This window comes from Leptonychotes weddellii, chromosome X (assembly GCF_054177405.1).
Source record: "Leptonychotes weddellii isolate Sample4059 chromosome X, ASM5417740v2, whole genome shotgun sequence".
In the NCBI taxonomy this organism is placed as follows: domain Eukaryota; kingdom Metazoa; phylum Chordata; class Mammalia; order Carnivora; family Phocidae; genus Leptonychotes; species Leptonychotes weddellii.
The window spans coordinates 1,386,458-1,404,526 of NC_138385.1; the positions used below are offsets into that span (position 1 = coordinate 1,386,458).

Below are 18,069 nucleotides of genomic sequence, written 5' to 3' on the forward strand. Positions count from 1 at the left end.
GATGGGTTCCCAGCTGGACCCACTCAGGAGCAGCCTGCCTTTGTTGTGCATTCCCCAGCGCAAAGTGCAGGCGTGCACACGGACACCCACTGGTGTGCTTGTGCACGTGTGGGCACCTTCCCCTAGCCAGGCGGCCGCTCACTCTGCACTAGCAGAAATCTTGGAAGGACTCCACTGGGATCCTCTGAGTACTTCTCCCTCCCGGCTGTGGGGGTCCCCACCTCCTCTGGGAGGGCCAGCCAGCAGTGGCTCATTCATCATGTCTTACAACCGTCTCCTAGCCCCATTGCCACAAGTGGCCGGGGACCTGCGGGACCTGCTGCTTGGTCTGTTATCGTGGGCTTTGTCTCTGTGGTCCTGGCTCAACAGCTTCTCAGCCGTTTGTCTCTCTGCCCTGCCTATCAGTCTAGCCTGACCTCCAAGCCCAGGAAGCCCCCCTCCTCAGGCCCATCTCCCTCCTTCCCAGTCCCTTGCCTGGCACACCCCCCCAAGGGACAGGGATGCCCAAGAAGGCACAACTAGGCCTGTGCCCATGTGCACACACACACCACTCACTCTTCTTGCTCTTTGGACCATTTCCCATCAGGGCTTTCTGCAGCCATCTCTCACTCTTTGTACTCCTTTTCTCTCTCCCTTTCCCCAGTGCCAGTCTCTGTTGCTGGATTTCTCTCTTGGTTACTGTAGTGGTGGCCCAGCATCCTTTGTCTCCCATTCCCTGTCCTCCCTCCCCCAGCCCCATTTCTCAGCCTCTCCTGCTCCCTCCTGCCTCTTTCTCACCCTGTCTGTCACCCTTCAGTCTTCCCCAGCCCATCCCCACCCCTCACAGACATGGCCTTGGCTCCATCTGTACACCAGCTTGTGGAACACTCTTTGCCTCCCTGCCCCTGGAGGTGCTGATGGGGGTTGGGGGGCCCTGCTGAGCTGACAACCTGAGCTGCTTGCTCCGTAATTGCCTGAGGAATGAGGAGAGATCAGAGACCCAGCAGCAGTGGGAGTGGAGGAGGCAGAGCCCCCTCCCAGCTGTCAGGGGGCCTCAACCTTCTGGCTCCTGCCTGTCTGAGTGCCCGGGAAAGTGGCAGGCTGGGTGGCAAATACGAGGAGACGGTGGGGCATTGGGATGGGGCAGAGAATGGGGACCAGGGACTTGGAAGTATTGTACTGACCCTGCATATACACCCGGGGTATATGTGCTGAGCGCCATTCTGGGAGCCTAGATTTTGAGGACAAAGAGGAGCTGCCATGACAGTGATCATCATTCCAGCAAAGGGAGCACTCAGGCCTCCTCCATGCAGGAAGGCCCTTCTTTGAGCTTGCCCTCACTGGTTTCTCTCCCCTCCCCCTCTGAAGTCTAGAGTGTTCAGAGCTCCCAAGGTTGTTGTTTGATCGCCTGCCCTCTGATCTGAGTCTCCTACTGTTTCCTACAGACCTTGAAGTGGAGGCCAAGCATGCCTCGGGGCCACCCTGCTTGTACTGGCTTGGTGAGGGAAGGTGGGGGCAGAGCTGTTGCTCTTCCCCTCTGGGCCCCAGCTTAGTTCTTACAAGTTGGGAATTGGCCATGTGTTCACCACTTTCAGCCCTCCAGGTCATTCTCTTGACCTTCAGCCCATCCATGTTGACCTATCCTGGTGCTTCTCCACCTCCCCCGTCCAGCTCTGGATGTGGGAGTCTGAGACCTCCAAGCTGACTGCTCTTCACCACCATCCATTTGCCCTACCTAGTCCCCAGGCAGTCTGTTGCATTCACCACTCTTCTCGGGTCACCTTACCCAAAACCAATTTATGGTTCCTGGTTGCTTCCTGACAGAGTCTAGATGCCTTAGCATGGCATCCTAGGCCTCCCTACCCACCCCTTCAGCGTTCTGGATGAAGCTTGGTCCCCCTTCGTTGAAGTGTTGGCTAGGCACAATGAAGATGTCCAGTATGGTCTTGGGGAGGGCATCCAGACCCCAGCTCCAGCCTCAGGCTCTCTGTCAACCAGCAACCTATTTTTACCCCTCCTGCACTTTCTCCACTTGCCTCGTTCTCACACCCATTCCTGTTTGGAGTCAAAGTCAGCTGTCTTCTTGGGAGTGTGTTTCCTCTTCTGTCATTGGCAGAGAAACTCCCCTTGCTTGGAGTCTCCCCTTGCCTCCAGTCTTCAGGGCTTCTTGCATGCAAGTGGAACATGGGTATGGCTGCTTTCACTTGGGCTTGGGTGGACACATCTAGCAATTGAGCCTGGAAGACTCAGAAAAAGACCTGGGCCTGCCAGACATTTGAGAGGTGACTGTCCCAGAGCTCCTGCTGATCCCTGCCCTGACCCTGGCTTGCAGCATCTGGAAGGGGAGAGGCCACAGTGACTTCTATTGCCCCCCACCCCCCCGCAAGGGGCCTGAGGGACAGAGGAGAGGTGCTTTCCTACTTCCTTTTCTCCTGCCACTTCTTGAGGTTAGGCTTCCTTCGCCCTTCTTCCATTTCCTCAAACTGTTCTATGAAATGCCACCTTCCTGGGCCCCTTTCTTCCCTTCCCTGTCCCCACTTCCCAAGATCCCACTGCCCCCCACCAGCTTTTTAGACCTGAACAGCACCCAGAGATTAGTTGGCTCTGAAACCCACAACAATGAGACTGACAAGAGTTCTCTTTCTACATACATGCGTGCCCCTGCTTCTGTGCACACACAGAGATAGCAGATGTGAGGATTGATCCCCCACAGATACACACGAGAAGACACACCTTCTCCTGTGTGCACACACAGCTATCTAGACCCATGCATTGATTCTCCCAGACACATACCCACTCGTGAGTGCACTCCTCTCCCAGAGAAGACATATACAAATGTGTTCCTGCATGCACATACACAGCCACATAAATACTAATGTGCATATTTGGCTACGTGCCAATCCACATCCACGCTCATGCACAGAGTGGCCTGTGGCATGCCCAGGGGAGCTGATTGGGGCAACAAGTTGATGCTGGAGAGGCAGCTGGTGCAGAAGGCACAGACAGAGGAGAAAGGGAATGAAAGGCAACCTGGAGGCCTAGCCGGTGCTAAGACTCTTCTAGGTTTCTCCCTCTAAGGTGCGGGGGAGGGAGGGAGGGGGGAGCCGGCCAGCTGGGGGCGGGGCGGGGGGCGGGGCCAGGAGCCCTGGCTCGCCCAGATGTTAGTCACTAAAGTCGTCCGTTCTCTCCTCTCTCCTCCCCCACCTTTCCTTTCCCTCCTTCCCTCTCCCAGTGCCCCCACCCCCGGCTCCCGCCCCAAGCCGCCCACCAGCCCCCTTCCCTCCGGCCGGAGCCTGAGCCGAGCTCGGCCGGCTGTGCCGTGCCGAGCTGCCGGCGCCGCCGGGAAGATGGCCGTGTCGCTGCGGTACTTGTGGCCTCTCCTTCTGTGCAGCCCCTGCCTGCTCATCCAGATCCCCGACGAATGTGAGTAGCTGGAGGGAGCCTTGACGCCTCCCTTCGCCGCCGCGCTGGGCTCCTCTTTATCTTCTGCCTCCTCACCTTCTGCCGGCTCTGGACCCTCACTCCTACTTTTCTGGGCACAGAGTGGGCGGGAGGTACCCAGGACCTCTGGAGAGGACGGGGTGGAAGACGCGGGGTGTGTCAGCACCATGGATAGGGAACAGGCGTGGGCGGGGCGGGCGGTTTCAGGACCACGGACAGCGGGCTTGGCTCTGGCCGGGCCCCTCTCTGTGCGCTCTCCCTTGGCCCGCACACCGCCCCCCCCCCCGCCCCCGCCGCCAGGATTGTGGCGGGCAGGAGAAGTGGACCGGCCCCAGTTATGGGCTAGCTTGTGCACTGGATTCAAGTTTTGCCTTCCTTCTGACGAGTAATTCCATCTCGGGCTTTTGGTAGCCCTGTCTGTGAAGTGAGACAGGACAAGACACCTTACAAAGGCCCAGCAGCTTTCTGGATCCTTATGATTGCGTGGGGCTGAGGGGTGGGACTGCTGGAACCTTTCGTTTGTGGAGGGTCATGGGTAGGTGTGTGGGTGTTGGGGAGTATGGCTGGAGGTTTGTGACAAAACATGAGAATTTGCACATGCTTGTGAGTTGCACAGACTGTATATTTTGTGTGTATGGAAGTATGTGGTTGTGATTGACAAAGTGTGGATATTCTTGAGTGTGATTTTGATTTCCTATATGTGTAAGTTTGTGAGTCACTATAACTGTTACTTATTGGTCAGGTTTGGAAGGTCTGCAGGTATTTGACTGTTAGCATTTGAGTATAGTGGGTCGTGTATGCATGTGAGTTGGGGCCACATGTGAGTACCCATTTGCGTGTGGGGTGTGTGTTACCATGATGATGTTTATCTTGAGCCTGCTCCTTCCTTGGTAGTTCCAATCCTTTCTCCTTTCACCTTGCCACCTTTGTCTCTGAGCCTGGACCTGGAGGAGGCCAGTGTCACTGAAAGATGAGCTGGGGGCTGGCAGTGGGGAAGACTGTCTATGCCAGGAATGGGACAGGGGTGGAGGGAGGTGTGCTTGGAAGGTACCTGGCATTGGGGGAAGGCAGCTGAGGGTCTGGAGAAGGTGGAGAGGGACCGACAGGACAAAGGGTGGGGATGACCCCTTAGATATGCACATGGAGGCCCATGCAGTCACACCTGCACAGACCCCGGTTACAGATGCACATAGATGCACACTTGGGTAGACACAGACAAGCCACCTGTATCCAATCAGGCCCAGATATACAGAAGGGGCAGAGACCCCAAGAGGACACGTAAGAGGCGCACGCACGCGCGCACACACACACACACACCACGCACAAGCAAGGGGTTTAGACACAAAGGAGCAGTCATCCACACAGATGGAGGCAGGTGTACAATACCGAACGCAAGCACGCACACCCATAGCCTTCAGATGTTCTCTGGCAAGACACACCCATATACAAACACATTGCCGGGCAAACATGTTTCAGGCAGTTCACCCAGGAGCATTCACATGTCTGCCTGGATTCACACTTTTGCACACTGACATACACGTACTTGTCCTCCTTCCCCTCCGTCTCCTCTTGGTTGCTTTTCAGGCCTTACCCTGGGCACCAGCCTGGCCTGCCCTGCTACCACACTGGCTCGGCCATCTGGCCGGGTGTTGTCCGTGTGTGTGGACGGGGCAGGGAGAATTTGGAGAAAGGGAGGAGTGAGGAGAGAGAAGTGGGCTGCCCTGGGCACCGGCCAGCACTTGTTATTGACCCCAATACAATATGCTGGGTGGCCTGGTGCTTCCCCGTTGGAACGTATCCTCCAGCTAGAACCGTCTCCCTCCCTGCCGCTCCAGGCCCCTTTGTCTCTATTCCCGCTTCCTCCACCCAGTCGATCTTCCCCATCCTGTTCCCCATCCCAATCACCGTCTCTTGCTCTTGGGCTGCCTGCACTGGCCCCTCCCCAGCTCAGGGCTCCCTCTGCAGTGTCCCCAGGAAGCCTCATCCTCTGTCTTGGGGGCCCTTAACGGAGGTCTTCTGCAGAGACAAAGCTTTCAGAGCGCACTACTGCCCTCCCTGTCCTGCCTCCCTGCCTCCTCTCCCCGCCTTACAGCCACCCAGGCCAGTGCTGGGCTGAGTCCTGCGCGGGGAGGCAGTAGCTCTGGCCTCCGCCCCAGGGAACTTGGTGGCAGGCGGGGAGGAAGGAAGGGGAGAAAGAGAGGGTTGGCGTTAGCCCTGCAGGCGATGGAAACTCGGATGCAGCCAGGCCTTTGGGAGGGTTTCACGGGGGGAGGGGCGGCTGGGCTCCGAAGGCTGGGCCTGGGTAATTGAAAACACTGAGCTGTGCTAATTGGATTAGGAGGGAAGTGGGCTGGAGCAGGGGAGGGTGCCCTGGATGCTGAGCTGACTGCCTCCCCACCTTCGGAAGCACCCTGGGTGGAACGGGGGTCAGTTATGCAGACCCTGCGGGGGGTGGGGGGTTGCAAGGGTCTGTCCAAAGGGCACTCCTTGTAAAAGGCACAGATTTCTCCCTTTCTCCCTGTCTGCCGAGAGCCCCACAGCCTGGCCCCCTGTGGGCATGACCCCACTCCTGAGACCAGTGATCGGGGCACTGTCCTGTCCTCTGGGTCTTGACCTGCCACAACTCCAGCCTGTCATGTAACCCCCGTGTCACACCACCCGTGGCCCGGTTCCCTCTCTCCCCTTCCCCAGGGGGTCTGCTGGGGCTTATTCTGCCCCTGCCATTGGGCTCCCTGCTGGGGCTTAGTGTCAGCATTTCTCTCCGCTCTCTCCCTTGCTGCCTGGATTTCTTAGATGAAGGATACCGTGGTAAGTTGGGAGAGGGTGTTTCCCAGAAGGCCAGGGAGAGAGGGAAAGAGGGGGCCAGCAAGTCCCCCGCCAGCATATGCTCCACCTCCTCAGGAGCCCAGTGCCCTATGTGTGCTGCCTGCTTCTCTGGCTCTTTCACCTGTGGGCCGTCTTTGTTCCATCTCTGCCCTTGTCTCTGCCCTGGCCTGTGTTTCCTCGCTCACTCTCCTGCTTCTTGCCGCTGCTCTGTCCTCTCTGCTCCCCTCTCTCCCCGGGACTTCCTGGTTACTGTCTCTGGCTTCATCTCTCTCTTAGATGTCTGTCTTTGTACTTTTTGTTGCTGTTCTCTCTGTTCTCTCTTTCTACCTTTGTACCGTGTTCCCTTCTCTCCCTCTTTTCATGACCCACAAGCCTATGGCTCTCTAGCTCCTTCTTCCTTCCCCCCACCCCCATAGCCTTGGGGCTCTAAGGGTTTCAAACCCTGCTTCCTTCACAATGGAACAGGGGTGGAGGCTCCGAAAGCGAGCCAGACACCATCCTTACCACGTCTCTGTCTATCCTGTCCCCAGTGATGGAACCACCTGTCATCACGGAACAGTCTCCACGGCGCCTGGTCGTCTTCCCCACAGATGACATCAGCCTCAAGTGTGAGGCCAGTGGCAAACCTGAAGTGCAGTGAGTGACCTTCACCTTCTAAGCCCTCTTGCTGGCTGCTGACCTCAGCTTCTAGTCCTTGTGCCTCCCAGGGCCACCCAACTTCTGTGCCCAGATGCCCCAGATCTCTCTCATCACCCTTGGTCCTTGCCCTGCCCAGTCCATCCCCGGCGCCCCTGGCTGCTCACAGCCTGGCCTCTGGCCTGTTCCAGCCCCTGTCCTGGGTTCCAGGGCCTCAGGCCTCTGAGCCCTTTTCTGCCCACAGGTTCCGCTGGACTCGGGATGGCATCCACTTCAAACCCAAGGAGGAACTGGGTGTGACCGTGCACCAGGCACCGCATTCGGGCTCCTTCACCATCACGGGCAACAACAGCAACTTTGCCCAGAGGTTCCAGGGCACCTACCGCTGCTTTGCCAGCAATAAGCTGGGCACGGCCATGTCCCATGAGATCCAGCTCATGGCTGAGGGTGCGAGGCGCCGCAGGGGCCTGGGAGGGCCTGGGGCACATGAGAGGGTCCCCGAACAGGTCTCAGGGAGCTGGTGTGGGAGTCCGGTCTGGGAGCCGTGCAACCCCAGCTGGCGGCTTAGTGTGTGGAAGAGACTGGGGGCCCTGCCAGCCGCAGCCACCTTCCTCCTTCCGTGCTTTGTCTCTTTCTCCGCTTTCTGGTCACCCCTGACTCCCCTTCCCTTGCTTCTTCCCCTGGGCTTTGTCTCGTCTTGTCCTCCGGGGCCCGCCGCATGGCTCCTACACGCGGGCTCAGGCTTGTTGAGCTGCCCTGTTCCTCCCTCTGGTCTGCTCTGTCTCTGTTTGAATCACTGCCTGGGCTTGGCCTTCTGTCCCCTCTTCTCCTCTGCATCTCTGCAGTCCCATCTTGTTCTCCATGGCTCTCGGGGCATCTCATGCCACCTCCCCCATCACTCCGTGGCCTCTTTCCTCCGCTTTCCCTCCTCCCTGCTGCGTCCGTGTCCACCTCCCCCCTGGCCCTCCATCTCCCTCCTCGACGCCGCCACTTTCCAGCTCTGTCTTTATCTGTGTTGTCCTCTCCCTGGGGTTTTCCTTCTGCATCCCATCCTCCCTGAGCTTTCTGCCTCCGGAGCATGCTCCTCTCTCCTCTCCACCCCTCTGGTTACCTTGGGAACTGTTGCCATGGTTTCTGTGTCAGGATGATGGAAGGGTCTGTGACTCCCACATCCTTCCACAGCTCCCCTCCCCCATCCCTACACCACAGCCTCCCCCGCCACCCCCGCCCAGGTTAACCCTTCACAGCCATCGGGTCTCCTGCCCAGTCTCTCCTCAGCCTTGAGCCCAGAAAGGCCCCGGAGTCCCTGCCTCCTGATAACATCAACTCCCTCTCCACCTGGCCCTCCCATGCCCTTGGCTGTCCCTCCTCCATTCCCCGGAGAGTTGGGACCCCTAGAGCCAGCTTCTCTGTCCCTTCTAGGTGCCCCCAAGTGGCCGAAAGAGACAGTGAGACCTGTAGAGGCAGAGGAAGGGGAGTCAGTGGTCCTGCCTTGCCACCCCCCGCCCAGTGCCGAGCCACTCCGGATCTACTGGATGAATAGCAGTGGGTGCCCGCGGCGGGGGGGGGGGGGGCTGCTGACTGGGCAGAAGGTGGCACTGGGTACATCTTCCCAGATTGGGGCCCGACCTTTGCCTCCGTGCTCCCCACCCACCCCCGCAGAGATCTTGCACATCAAGCAGGATGAGCGGGTGACAATGGGCCAGAACGGCAATCTCTACTTTGCCAACGTCCTCACCTCGGACAACCACTCCGACTACATCTGCCACGCCCACTTCCCTGGCACGCGGACCATCATCCAAAAGGAGCCCATTGACCTCCGGGTCAAGGCCAGTGAGTCCCAAAGACCCGGATACCGGCCCCACCCCCTCACCCTCAGGCACGGCCCATCCCAGAGATCGGATGACTTCAGTCTTCCTCCGGCACAGCTTGGCCCCCACTTCCACCCGGCCCAGACCCCTTCCCTGGTAACTTCGTGGGTGGAGCGAGGAGCGGGCCATGCCACCCACTTCCTTTCTCCTCACAGCCAACAGCATGATTGACAGGAAGCCCCGCCTGCTCTTCCCCAGCAACTCCAGCAGCCATCTGGTAGCCTTGCAGGGGCAGCCATTGGTCCTGGAGTGCATCGCTGAGGGCTTGTGAGTCTGGGTGCCCTGGGTGACAGTGGGCAGATCAGTGGGGCCTCTGTCGTGGGACCGTGCTGAGCAGCCTTGTGCTCTCTCCCCTGTGCTCTCCCCTCCTCCCCCCGGCAGCCCCACACCCACCATCAAGTGGCTGCGCCCAAGTGGGCCCATGCCAGCTGACCGAGTCACCTACCAGAACCACAACAAGACCCTGCAGCTGCTGGACGTGGTGGAGGAGGACGACGGCGAGTACCGCTGCCTGGCCGAGAACGCACTGGGCAGCGACCGGCACACCTACTACGTCACTGTGGAGGGTAGGACGCCTCCAGTGGGCGGCCTAGGCTCCCAGGAATCACCTCCGGGGACCGCAGTCTGCAATGCCCGTGGTGGTGGCAGGGGGCGGGCTGTGGGGCTGGCGCCGGCCCTGGACTCAGGGCGCTCTCCTCTCCCTCGCAGCTGCCCCCTACTGGCTACACAAGCCCCAGAGCCATTTGTATGGGCCAGGGGAGACTGCCCGCCTGGACTGCCAAGTGCAGGGGAGGCCCCAACCAGAGGTCACCTGGAGAATCAACGGCATTCCTGTGGACGGTGAGTGGGGCCTCAGGCGGGGACAGGGAGCATGGGGGAGCCCTGGGGAGGGAGGGCAGGGTGAGTGGGGCCTCAGCGTGCCTCACTGCTCTGCCCTGGGCACCCCCCCACCGCCCGGGGCCCACCTGCTGCTCATGCAGAACTGGCCACGGACCAGAAGTACCGGATCCAGCGTGGGGCCCTGATCCTGAGCAACGTGCAGCCCAGCGACACGATGGTGACGCAGTGTGAGGCCCGCAACCGCCATGGGCTCCTGCTGGCCAATGCCTACATCTATGTCGTTCGTGAGTAACCCATCTGTCTGTCCCCGAAACCCACCAGGCGAGGCCCCCGGACTGACTCAGCCAACAGCTGCTTCGCCTACCATGGCTGCCTCTCTCCTCCCCGGGGTCCTTCACCCCATCTCTCACCCACCTTCATCAACAGCGTGCGGTGAGGGTGGGGGGTGGTGGTGTGGAGGAAGGGCGGGGGCTTGCCACCATTTACAGGTGACAGAGGGGTTTCAGAGAGTGCTCTGGCCCACCATGTGTCACTGAGCGGAGCTTCACCCTGGCCAGGATGTGCCTGAGGCCAGCCTGGTGGCTCCTCTCCCGGAGCCTCGGGGAAGACAGGGACGGGCCAGGAAGGCTTTCAGGAAGAGGTGGGCCGTCAGTGGAGCCTCAAGTGATTGGTCAAACTTGGGTGCTTGGGATGGGAGGGATATCTGAGGCACGTTGGAAGGCGGAGGCTCAGCCTGGGTGCAGGGAAGCAAGATGGGCAGGGCTTTTGGGGACCTGAGAATGCCCCTGAGCCCTCCTGGGAGAGGCTGTCCTGCTGAGCCCCGCACCTGCCCTGACGGCTCCTGGACCCTCGCCCTGCCCTGAGCCCTGCCCTGTCCTCTGTAACTACTTCTCCCCCAGAGCTTCCGGCCAAGATCTTGACTTCAGACAACGAGACCTACATGGCAGTCGAGGGCAGCACTGCCTATCTTCTGTGCAAGGCCTTTGGAGCCCCCGTGCCCAGCGTCCAGTGGTGAGTGACCCCTCCCCAAAGGGGGCACCTCTAAGCCATCTTCTGGGCCAGGGAGCCGGGGAGGGCAGGGCGCCGGGTGGGGTCTGAGCCGGGCCTGCCCTGCTCACTCTAGGCTAGACAAGGAAGGGAAGACCGTGCTGCAGGATGAGCGCTTCTTCCCCTACACCAATGGGACCCTGGGCATCCGGGACCTCCAGGCCAATGACACTGGCCACTACTTCTGCCAGGCTGCCAATGACCAGAACAATGTGACCATTGTGGCTAACTTGCAAGTCAAAGGTCAGGTGATAGCCCCCCCCCAACTTCACTGATGTGATCAGCAGCACCTCCAGGAGGGAGGGTTACGGTCTCTGGAGGACACCGGAGTGACCCTCCCTTTCCTTCATTGTCCTCAGATGCCACTCGGATCACACAGGGGCCGCAGAGTGCAATCGAGAAGAAAGGCTCAAAAGTGACTTTCACGTGCCAGGCCTCCTTTGACCCGTCCTTGCAGCACAGCATCACCTGGCGAGGGGAGGGTCGAAACCTCCAGGAGTTTGGAGACAGTGACAAGTGCGGGCCCAGCCCCAACCTGGGCCTGGTGGAAGGGGGCAGACTGGGGAAAGGAGGATGTCCAGACCTCCTGGCCTCATCCATGGGGGAGCACTCCTGCTTTCAGCAGGGAGGTTCTGGAAGAAAGGGAGGGAGGGGAGCGGAACAAAAGGACAAGCTTGCCCTGCCCCGCCCCCCGCCAGGTACTTCATAGAGGACGGGCGCCTGGTCATCCACGGTCTGGACTACAGTGACCAGGGCAACTACAGCTGCGTGGCTGGCACCGAGCTGGACATGGTGGAGAGCAGGGCAGAGCTCCTGGTGGTGGGTGAGTCCTGGGATGGTACTGGGCTCATGGCCTAGAGGCGGGGAGGGGTGCACAGAAGCCCGCAGTCACACTGCAGGGCTCTCCCGAGCTGGGGAGTGCGAATCCACCCTCCGTGACCCTCAGGGAGCCCCGGGCCGGTGCCTCAGCTGGAGCTGTCTGATCGTCACCTGCTGAAGCAGAGCCATGTGCGCCTGTCTTGGAGACCCGCTGAGGACCATAACGCCCCCATCGAGAGTAAGAGGCCCGAGCGCGGTGCCTCCCCACCTCCCTCCTGCTACCCCTGGTAGCCTTCCCTCCTCCCGGGACTGTGGCTCCATGGCTGCCCCCCTCCCTGGGGCTTGCACCTGTGTTTGGGGCTCATAGTTCCTCATGGGACTCTGAAGTTGCCTGTTGCCTTGGGCACTGCCTCTCCCCCTCAGGGAGAGCCGGACTTGTACCCCCATTTACCCCTCCCCCATATACCACACGCCCAATTGCCCGTTCACCTCTTGGCAGAGTATGACATCGAATTTGAGGACAAGGAGATGGCGCCTCAGGAATGGTATAGTCTGGGCAAGGTGCCCGGGAACCAGACCTCCACCACCCTCAAGCTGTCACCCTATGTGCACTACACCTTTAGAGTTACTGCCATCAACAAGTACGGCCCTGGAGAGCCCAGCCCAGCCTCCGAGACTGTGGTCACACCTGAGGCAGGTGAGCCACCTGGGGTCAAGGGGAAGAGTGACCTGCCCGAGCCCCTCTGCTTCTAGGTTTCCAGTGGGAGTTGGGAGGCAGGGTTCCCTCAGAGCTGCTGGCTCCTGGCCTCCAGGGCCAAAAAGGGCCCTTCCTTCCTTGGGCCTTGACCTTCACAGCCTCAGCAGGAGCCCACAGCTTTGATGTGTTAACATTACTTTCCAGCCCCAGAGAAGAACCCTGTGGATGTGAAGGGGGAAGGGAACGAGACCAGCAACATGGTCATCACTTGGAAGGTGAGGGGCCCCGGGCTGAGCATGCCCCAGGACATCAGGCCAGGATCCAGGCGTTGGCTGCTCCCCCTGGCTGTGCGAAGGACCAGAGGATGATAGGACATGAGGCTGGGCTCGGGAGTGGGTCAAAGGAGGGGGGTGCTCTTGGCCGACCAGCTCCTCTTCTGCTCACCCCCCTCTAGCCCCTTAGGTGGATGGACTGGAATGCCCCCCAGGTTCAGTACCGTGTCCAGTGGCGCCCTCAGGGGACGCGGGGTGCCTGGCAGGAACAGATCGTGAGCGACCCCTTCCTGGTTGTGTCCAACACCTCCACCTTTGTGCCTTACGAGATCAAAGTCCAGGCCGTCAACAGCCAGGGCAAGGGCCCTGAGCCCCAGATTACCATTGGCTACTCGGGGGAAGACTGTGAGTATCCGGCTGGCCCCGCCCACGGGGGGGTGGAGTCCGCATGCCCGTGCGAGGCCCCCACCCCTCCCTCCATGCTGGGGCTCTCAGTAGAACATTTCCTAGGAGTAAGGACATTTTCTTCCATAACCAAAGTGCCCTCATGAAAGTACAGAAGTTTATCATTGATACACTATATTTTTCTAGTTGGCAGCTGATATTCCAATTCTATCAGTCTTTTCCGCCAGTCCAGGATCCAGTCCAGGATCCCCCATGAAGTCTAGTTGTCCTGCGCCTTTCCTTTCCTTGCATCTGGAACATTACCAGATATTAATTTTTTTTTTTAAAGATTTTATTTATTTATTTGACAGAGGGAGACACAGCGAGAGCGGGAACACAAGCAGGGGGAGTGGGAGAGGGAGAAGCAGGCTTCCCGCTGAGCAGGGAGCCCGATGCGGGGCTCGATCCCAGGACCCCGGGATCATGACCCGAGCCGAAGGCAGTCGCTCAACCGACTGAGCCACCCAGGCGCCCCCAGATATTAATTTTGATCACCTCGTCCAGATCCTTTGTCCCTTGCAAATAATAAACGGTGTGCAAGGAGAGACCCTGACGCAATGCACACGCCTTGTTCATCAAAGTGCCTGCCCCCCATAGAGCATTCAAATCCATCTTCTTTCTGCGGGTGGGTTCTGGCCTGGCCTCCGGGCGCCACAGGCCCTCATCCATGTCGCTGGCTGTTTCCAGACCCCCAGGCAAGCCCTGAGTTGGAAGGCATCAAGATCCTTAACTCGAGTGCTGTGCTGGTCAGGTGGCGGCCTGTGGACCCAGCCCAGGTCAAGGGCCACCTCCGAGGATACAATGTAAGGAAGGGTTCAAGGCATGGGAGTCCCTGGGGTGGGAGGAAAGGGTCCCCACTGAGGGCAGCCGGGTCTCCTGCCCCCGCCCCCCTGCAGGTGACATACTGGTGGGAGGGCAGTCAGAGGAAGCACAGCAAAAGGCCTGTCCACAAAGGCCACGTGGTGGTGCCCGCCAACACCACCAGTGCTGTCCTGGGAGGCCTGCGGCCCTACAGCTCCTACCATCTGGAGGTGCAGGCCTTTAACGGCCGAGGACTGGGGCCCGCCAGCGAGATGAGCTTCAGGACCCCGGAGGGAGGTGAGCCTTGTACCACCGCGCCCCCGCCGCCCTGCTCCCGCCCGGGCGGGCCCGGCCCGGGACCTGCCGCTCTCTCTGTGCCCCGCAGTGCCCGGCCACCCGGAGGCGTTGCACCTGGAGTGCCAGTCGGACACCAGCCTGCTGTTGCACTGGCAGCCCCCGCTCAGCCACAACGGCGTGCTCACTGGCTACGTGCTCTCCTACCAGCCTCGTGCGTGTGTCGTGCGCCCCGCGTCCCAGCCCGGCTGGGCCGACGAGTAGAGGGGAGCTGGGGGGGGGGGGCGGCGGAGGCAGAGCCCGAAGCCACAGCCAACTCCCTGCGTCTCCTCGCAGTGGATGACGGGGACAAAGAGCAGCTGTCCTTTGACCTTCCGGACCCTGAGCTGCGGACGCACAACCTGACCAACCTCAGCCCTCATCTGCGGTACCGCTTCCAGCTGCAGGCCACCACGAAGGAGGGCCCCGGAGAAGCCATTGTGCGGGAGGGAGGCACCATGGCCTTATCCGGTGAGCTGGAGGGGCTGAGGAGGCCCCGGCAGAGAGCCAGGCCCACGAGGGCCAGCCTTGGGCCGCCTCGAGGACCCACAACCTCCTCTTGCTCCCCAGGGACCCCGGAGTTCGGCAACATCTCGGCCATGGCCGGCGAGAATTACAGCGTGGTCTCCTGGGTCCCCAAGGAGGGCCAGTGCAACTTTGGGTTCCAGATCTGGTTCAAAGCCCTGGGGGGTGAGCACAAAAGGGCCCCCCCCCCAGAGCGGTGGCATGGGACCGGGCCGCTGCATGGCACTCCCGCTGACCCCTGCCGCCCTCGCCCCTGCAGACGAGAGGATGAGCCCTCATCTGCCACCGCAGTATGTCAGCTACAACCAGAGCTCCTACACGCAGTGGGACCTGCAGCCTGATACCGACTATGAGATCCACCTGCTCAAGGAGAGGGTGCTCCTTAAGATGGCCGTGAAGACCAATGGCACGGGTGAGGCTTCCGTCTGTCCCAGCTCCAGGCCCCATGTCATGGCTCCAGTGTCCTCCTCCTGGAATCTGAGTGCTGCTTGGCCCGTGATGGAGAAGCTCAGGCCCCTGAAATGGCCCCTTTCAGTATCTTTCTGTTTTAACTGTTTCCGGGGCAGTCATCTTTGCAGGAGGTCCTCCTCCTCCCCACCCCCCGCCCCCCAGAGGGTTCCCCCGCCAAGTGTCAGTTTCAAGTATGCTTCAGTCCCAGGTCATCACCACCCCCACCCCCAGGCCCTGTGGTGTCTGTCCCCAGGGGCAGAGGGCTGGGAGTAGGTGTCTCGCTGGGGCCCAGGCTCAGTGTCTTCCTGACCTCCCCGCAGGCCGTGTGAGGCTCCCTCCCGCCGGCTTTGCCACTGAGGGCTGGTTCATCGGCTTCATCAGCGCCATCATTCTCTTGCTCCTCATCTTGCTCATCCTCTGCTTTATCAAGCGCAGCAAAGGCGGCAAATACTCAGGTAACCCCTGGCCTGGGGCTCAGGCGAGGGTGGTAGAGCTTCTACAAGTCGTCCTCGGTCCCCGAGCCTCTGGCAGGATGGCATGGGCGTGTGGGGGCAGGCAGGGGGCCCACAGGGAGCTTCTGTGCAGACCAGCAGCAAATGGCCCTCAGGCCCACGCGGGGTGAGTGGTATACCTCGAAGGCTTCTTGGCTTCTGAGTGCTGTCGAGAGAGCACAGAGGGGAAGCCTCACCCGTGTCTCCAACCTGGGGATGGGACCCAGCGTCCAGAGTCAGGCAGGGGTGGGAGAGAAAGCCGGGCCTTCTCTGTGTCTCCAGTGAAGGATAAGGAGGACACCCAGGTGGACTCCGAGGCCCGGCCGATGAAGGACGAGACCTTCGGCGAGTACAGGTGAGCCACGGGTAAGAGCAGGTGTCGGCCGGCCGCCCAGCACCACCCTCGCTTTCATATCTGACCCTGTCTCTCTCTCTTCTCTGTGCTGCTGGGTGATGTCAGGTCCCTGGAGAGGTAAGATGGGGGTGGTGGGAAGATACTGTCAGAGCCTGATGGCAGGGGCCCTCCTGCGGACAGTGTGCCTGGGAGTGCCGTCGGCCCCCGCTTGCCAGGGCTCTGCACTCCCCCAGCCTTCTGGCCCGGCAGACCCCTGTTTCAGGGAGAAGCCAACGTGCCCCAACTGGTCCCCACACTGACACCCAGTTTCTGGGCTTACCTGTCACCTTCCCAGCTCCCCACCCCCACCCCCATGCCTGGCTCACGTACAGGCTGAGCGCCCCCTTCCTTCCTCACGGTCCCCAGGGATCCTGGGCATGCCCAAGCCTTGCCCCGCTGGCGGTGTGCGCACCACCCGCCGTCCCGGGCACGCGTCAAGGATGAGAACTTCTTCCCCGGTGCGTTCAGAGCAAATGCGAGGCAGGTGGAACCTGGGCCCCGCCCTCCCGCCAGGCGTCCTCCCTCAGGCTAGCACCCACCTGCTCCCGCTGGGCTCCGCCGGGCAGCCTCCCACTCCCTCCTGCCCTCTGCCCCTACAGTGACAATGAGGAGAAGGCCTTTGGCAGTAGCCAGCCTTCCCTCAACGGAGACATCAAGCCCCTGGGCAGCGACGACAGCCTGGCTGACTATGGGGGCAGCGTGGACGTCCAGTTCAACGAGGACGGCTCCTTCATTGGCCAATACAGCGGCAAGAAGGAGAAGGAGGCGGCAGGAGGCAATGAGAGCTCAGGGGCCGCCTCCCCCATCAACCCTGCCGGGGCCCTAGAGTAGCGCGTTCCAGCCAGGCAAGGCCAGGCAGGGCCAAGTCCAGGGCCGGGCCACAGGGGAGTCAGAGGCCGAGACCCCCATGCCCAGCACCTGTGCTGCCCTTGGGACCGAGGCTCCGTCCACCCCCTACCAGGCCTCGGCCCCAGCCTCTGGCCCTGGGCCTGTGGGAGGCTTGAAGTTGGGGGCAGAGGAGAGGAACTCACTGCTAATCCCCTTCTGACTACCCGGTCCCCACTTGTTTGCCAAAACCCAGCTGCACCCCTTCTTGGGCACGCACTGCTCTGTTCCAGCTCGGGGGCCAATCCCCCGCACATCAGGAGCCTTCAGATGCTGCCTCGTCAGCCTTTGGGCCGTGCTTGGGCAGAGAGGAAGTAGGGGTGGCCGCTCTTCGGACAGCCGGGCTGGGACTGGGGACAGAACTCGGCGTCCCCACCACCTGCTCCAAGCAGGACGGGAGGTGGGCAAGAGTCCCCACCTGCCACTATCACACTCGTGGGCACCTGCCGCCCGCTGCGCGCCCCACCCCGCGGCCGGCTTCCAGGAGCTCTGTACACACGCTGCCTTCGCTGCCCACCAGACAACATCCAGGTGGCCGCTGTCACTGCCCAGGGCCCTCTAGCCACCCCGCCCGGTCCGAGTAGTGCCCCTCCTCAGCCTCCCCTGCCCCTCAACCTTGGGAATGTAAATACACCGTGACTTTGAAAGTTTGTGCGCTTGCCTTTCCCCATATGCCACTAGTGTGTAGGCAGATGTCTGAGTCTCTAGGTGGTTTCTAGGTTTTATAGCAATTAGCTTTGATGATCCCATCCTAGGAAAAATAAAAACAGACACACACACAAAGAAAAAAGGAAAAAGGAAAGATTGGTTCTCCCAGCTCCGCTGTGCTCCTGCCTGGCAGCCAAGGTCTCCCTGTATGCCTTTGCTTGGTCTGTTGATGAGCCCTTTACAAAAAACAAAAGAAATATATATATATGTACATAAAGATCAGAATTATGACAGGCAAATAAAAACCTGCGAATGAAGAGGAACTGTCGTCATTTGACCGAGCACGACTTCCCCTGGCCACGTCCCACACTGGAAGGTGCCAGAGCCTTGCCCTCCACTCCCGTGGGCCTTGCTGGCCTCCGAGACACCTGTGTGCTCCCACCAGAGGGGCAGGTGCGGGAGCCCCTCTTCCCTGTGTAATAGGACATAACTGACCTGGGAGCACCTGCCTGGCTGCCTGCTGCCCTGGGGTGGCCACCCTCTCAACCACTAAAACACACTTTAAAGGAATGACCACCTTAAGAGGACCCCCAGGGCTGACCAGCCGGCCTCGGGGATTTCTGAGTCCGTCCGACCCCTGGCTCTCCAAGGTGAGGTCCCGTGCCTTCCC

At 60.6% G+C, this 18,069-nt stretch overlaps 1 protein-coding gene across 2 annotated transcripts in view; it reads left to right on the top strand.

Moving 5' to 3' along the window:
- The window catches only part of L1CAM (L1 cell adhesion molecule), a 23,304-nt gene extending 5,588 nt beyond the window's left edge, over window positions 1-17,716 (top strand). The window contains exons 2-28 of one of the 2 annotated variants that reach the window (XM_081808054.1): window positions 3,212-3,402; window positions 6,214-6,228; window positions 6,777-6,882; window positions 7,127-7,329; window positions 8,305-8,427; window positions 8,545-8,715; window positions 8,909-9,020; window positions 9,135-9,319; window positions 9,462-9,593; window positions 9,734-9,877; window positions 10,493-10,604; window positions 10,717-10,883; window positions 11,000-11,156; window positions 11,339-11,463; window positions 11,587-11,697; window positions 11,959-12,156; window positions 12,361-12,431; window positions 12,611-12,833; window positions 13,560-13,675; window positions 13,769-13,970; window positions 14,059-14,181; window positions 14,304-14,477; window positions 14,577-14,696; window positions 14,791-14,943; window positions 15,302-15,436; window positions 15,755-15,827; window positions 16,466-17,716. In XM_081808054.1, coding sequence (XP_081664180.1) covers window positions 3,327-3,402; window positions 6,214-6,228; window positions 6,777-6,882; window positions 7,127-7,329; window positions 8,305-8,427; window positions 8,545-8,715; window positions 8,909-9,020; window positions 9,135-9,319; window positions 9,462-9,593; window positions 9,734-9,877; window positions 10,493-10,604; window positions 10,717-10,883; window positions 11,000-11,156; window positions 11,339-11,463; window positions 11,587-11,697; window positions 11,959-12,156; window positions 12,361-12,431; window positions 12,611-12,833; window positions 13,560-13,675; window positions 13,769-13,970; window positions 14,059-14,181; window positions 14,304-14,477; window positions 14,577-14,696; window positions 14,791-14,943; window positions 15,302-15,436; window positions 15,755-15,827; window positions 16,466-16,697 — 3,759 coding nt within the window. In that variant the 5' untranslated portion in view covers window positions 3,212-3,326 and the 3' untranslated portion in view covers window positions 16,698-17,716. The remainder of the gene's footprint in view (window positions 1-3,211; window positions 3,403-6,213; window positions 6,229-6,776; window positions 6,883-7,126; window positions 7,330-8,304; window positions 8,428-8,544; window positions 8,716-8,908; window positions 9,021-9,134; window positions 9,320-9,461; window positions 9,594-9,733; window positions 9,878-10,492; window positions 10,605-10,716; window positions 10,884-10,999; window positions 11,157-11,338; window positions 11,464-11,586; window positions 11,698-11,958; window positions 12,157-12,360; window positions 12,432-12,610; window positions 12,834-13,559; window positions 13,676-13,768; window positions 13,971-14,058; window positions 14,182-14,303; window positions 14,478-14,576; window positions 14,697-14,790; window positions 14,944-15,301; window positions 15,437-15,754; window positions 15,828-16,465) is intronic. The other variant, XM_081808055.1, reaches the window with a different exon arrangement.
- Window positions 17,717-18,069: the final 353 nt, after the last annotated feature.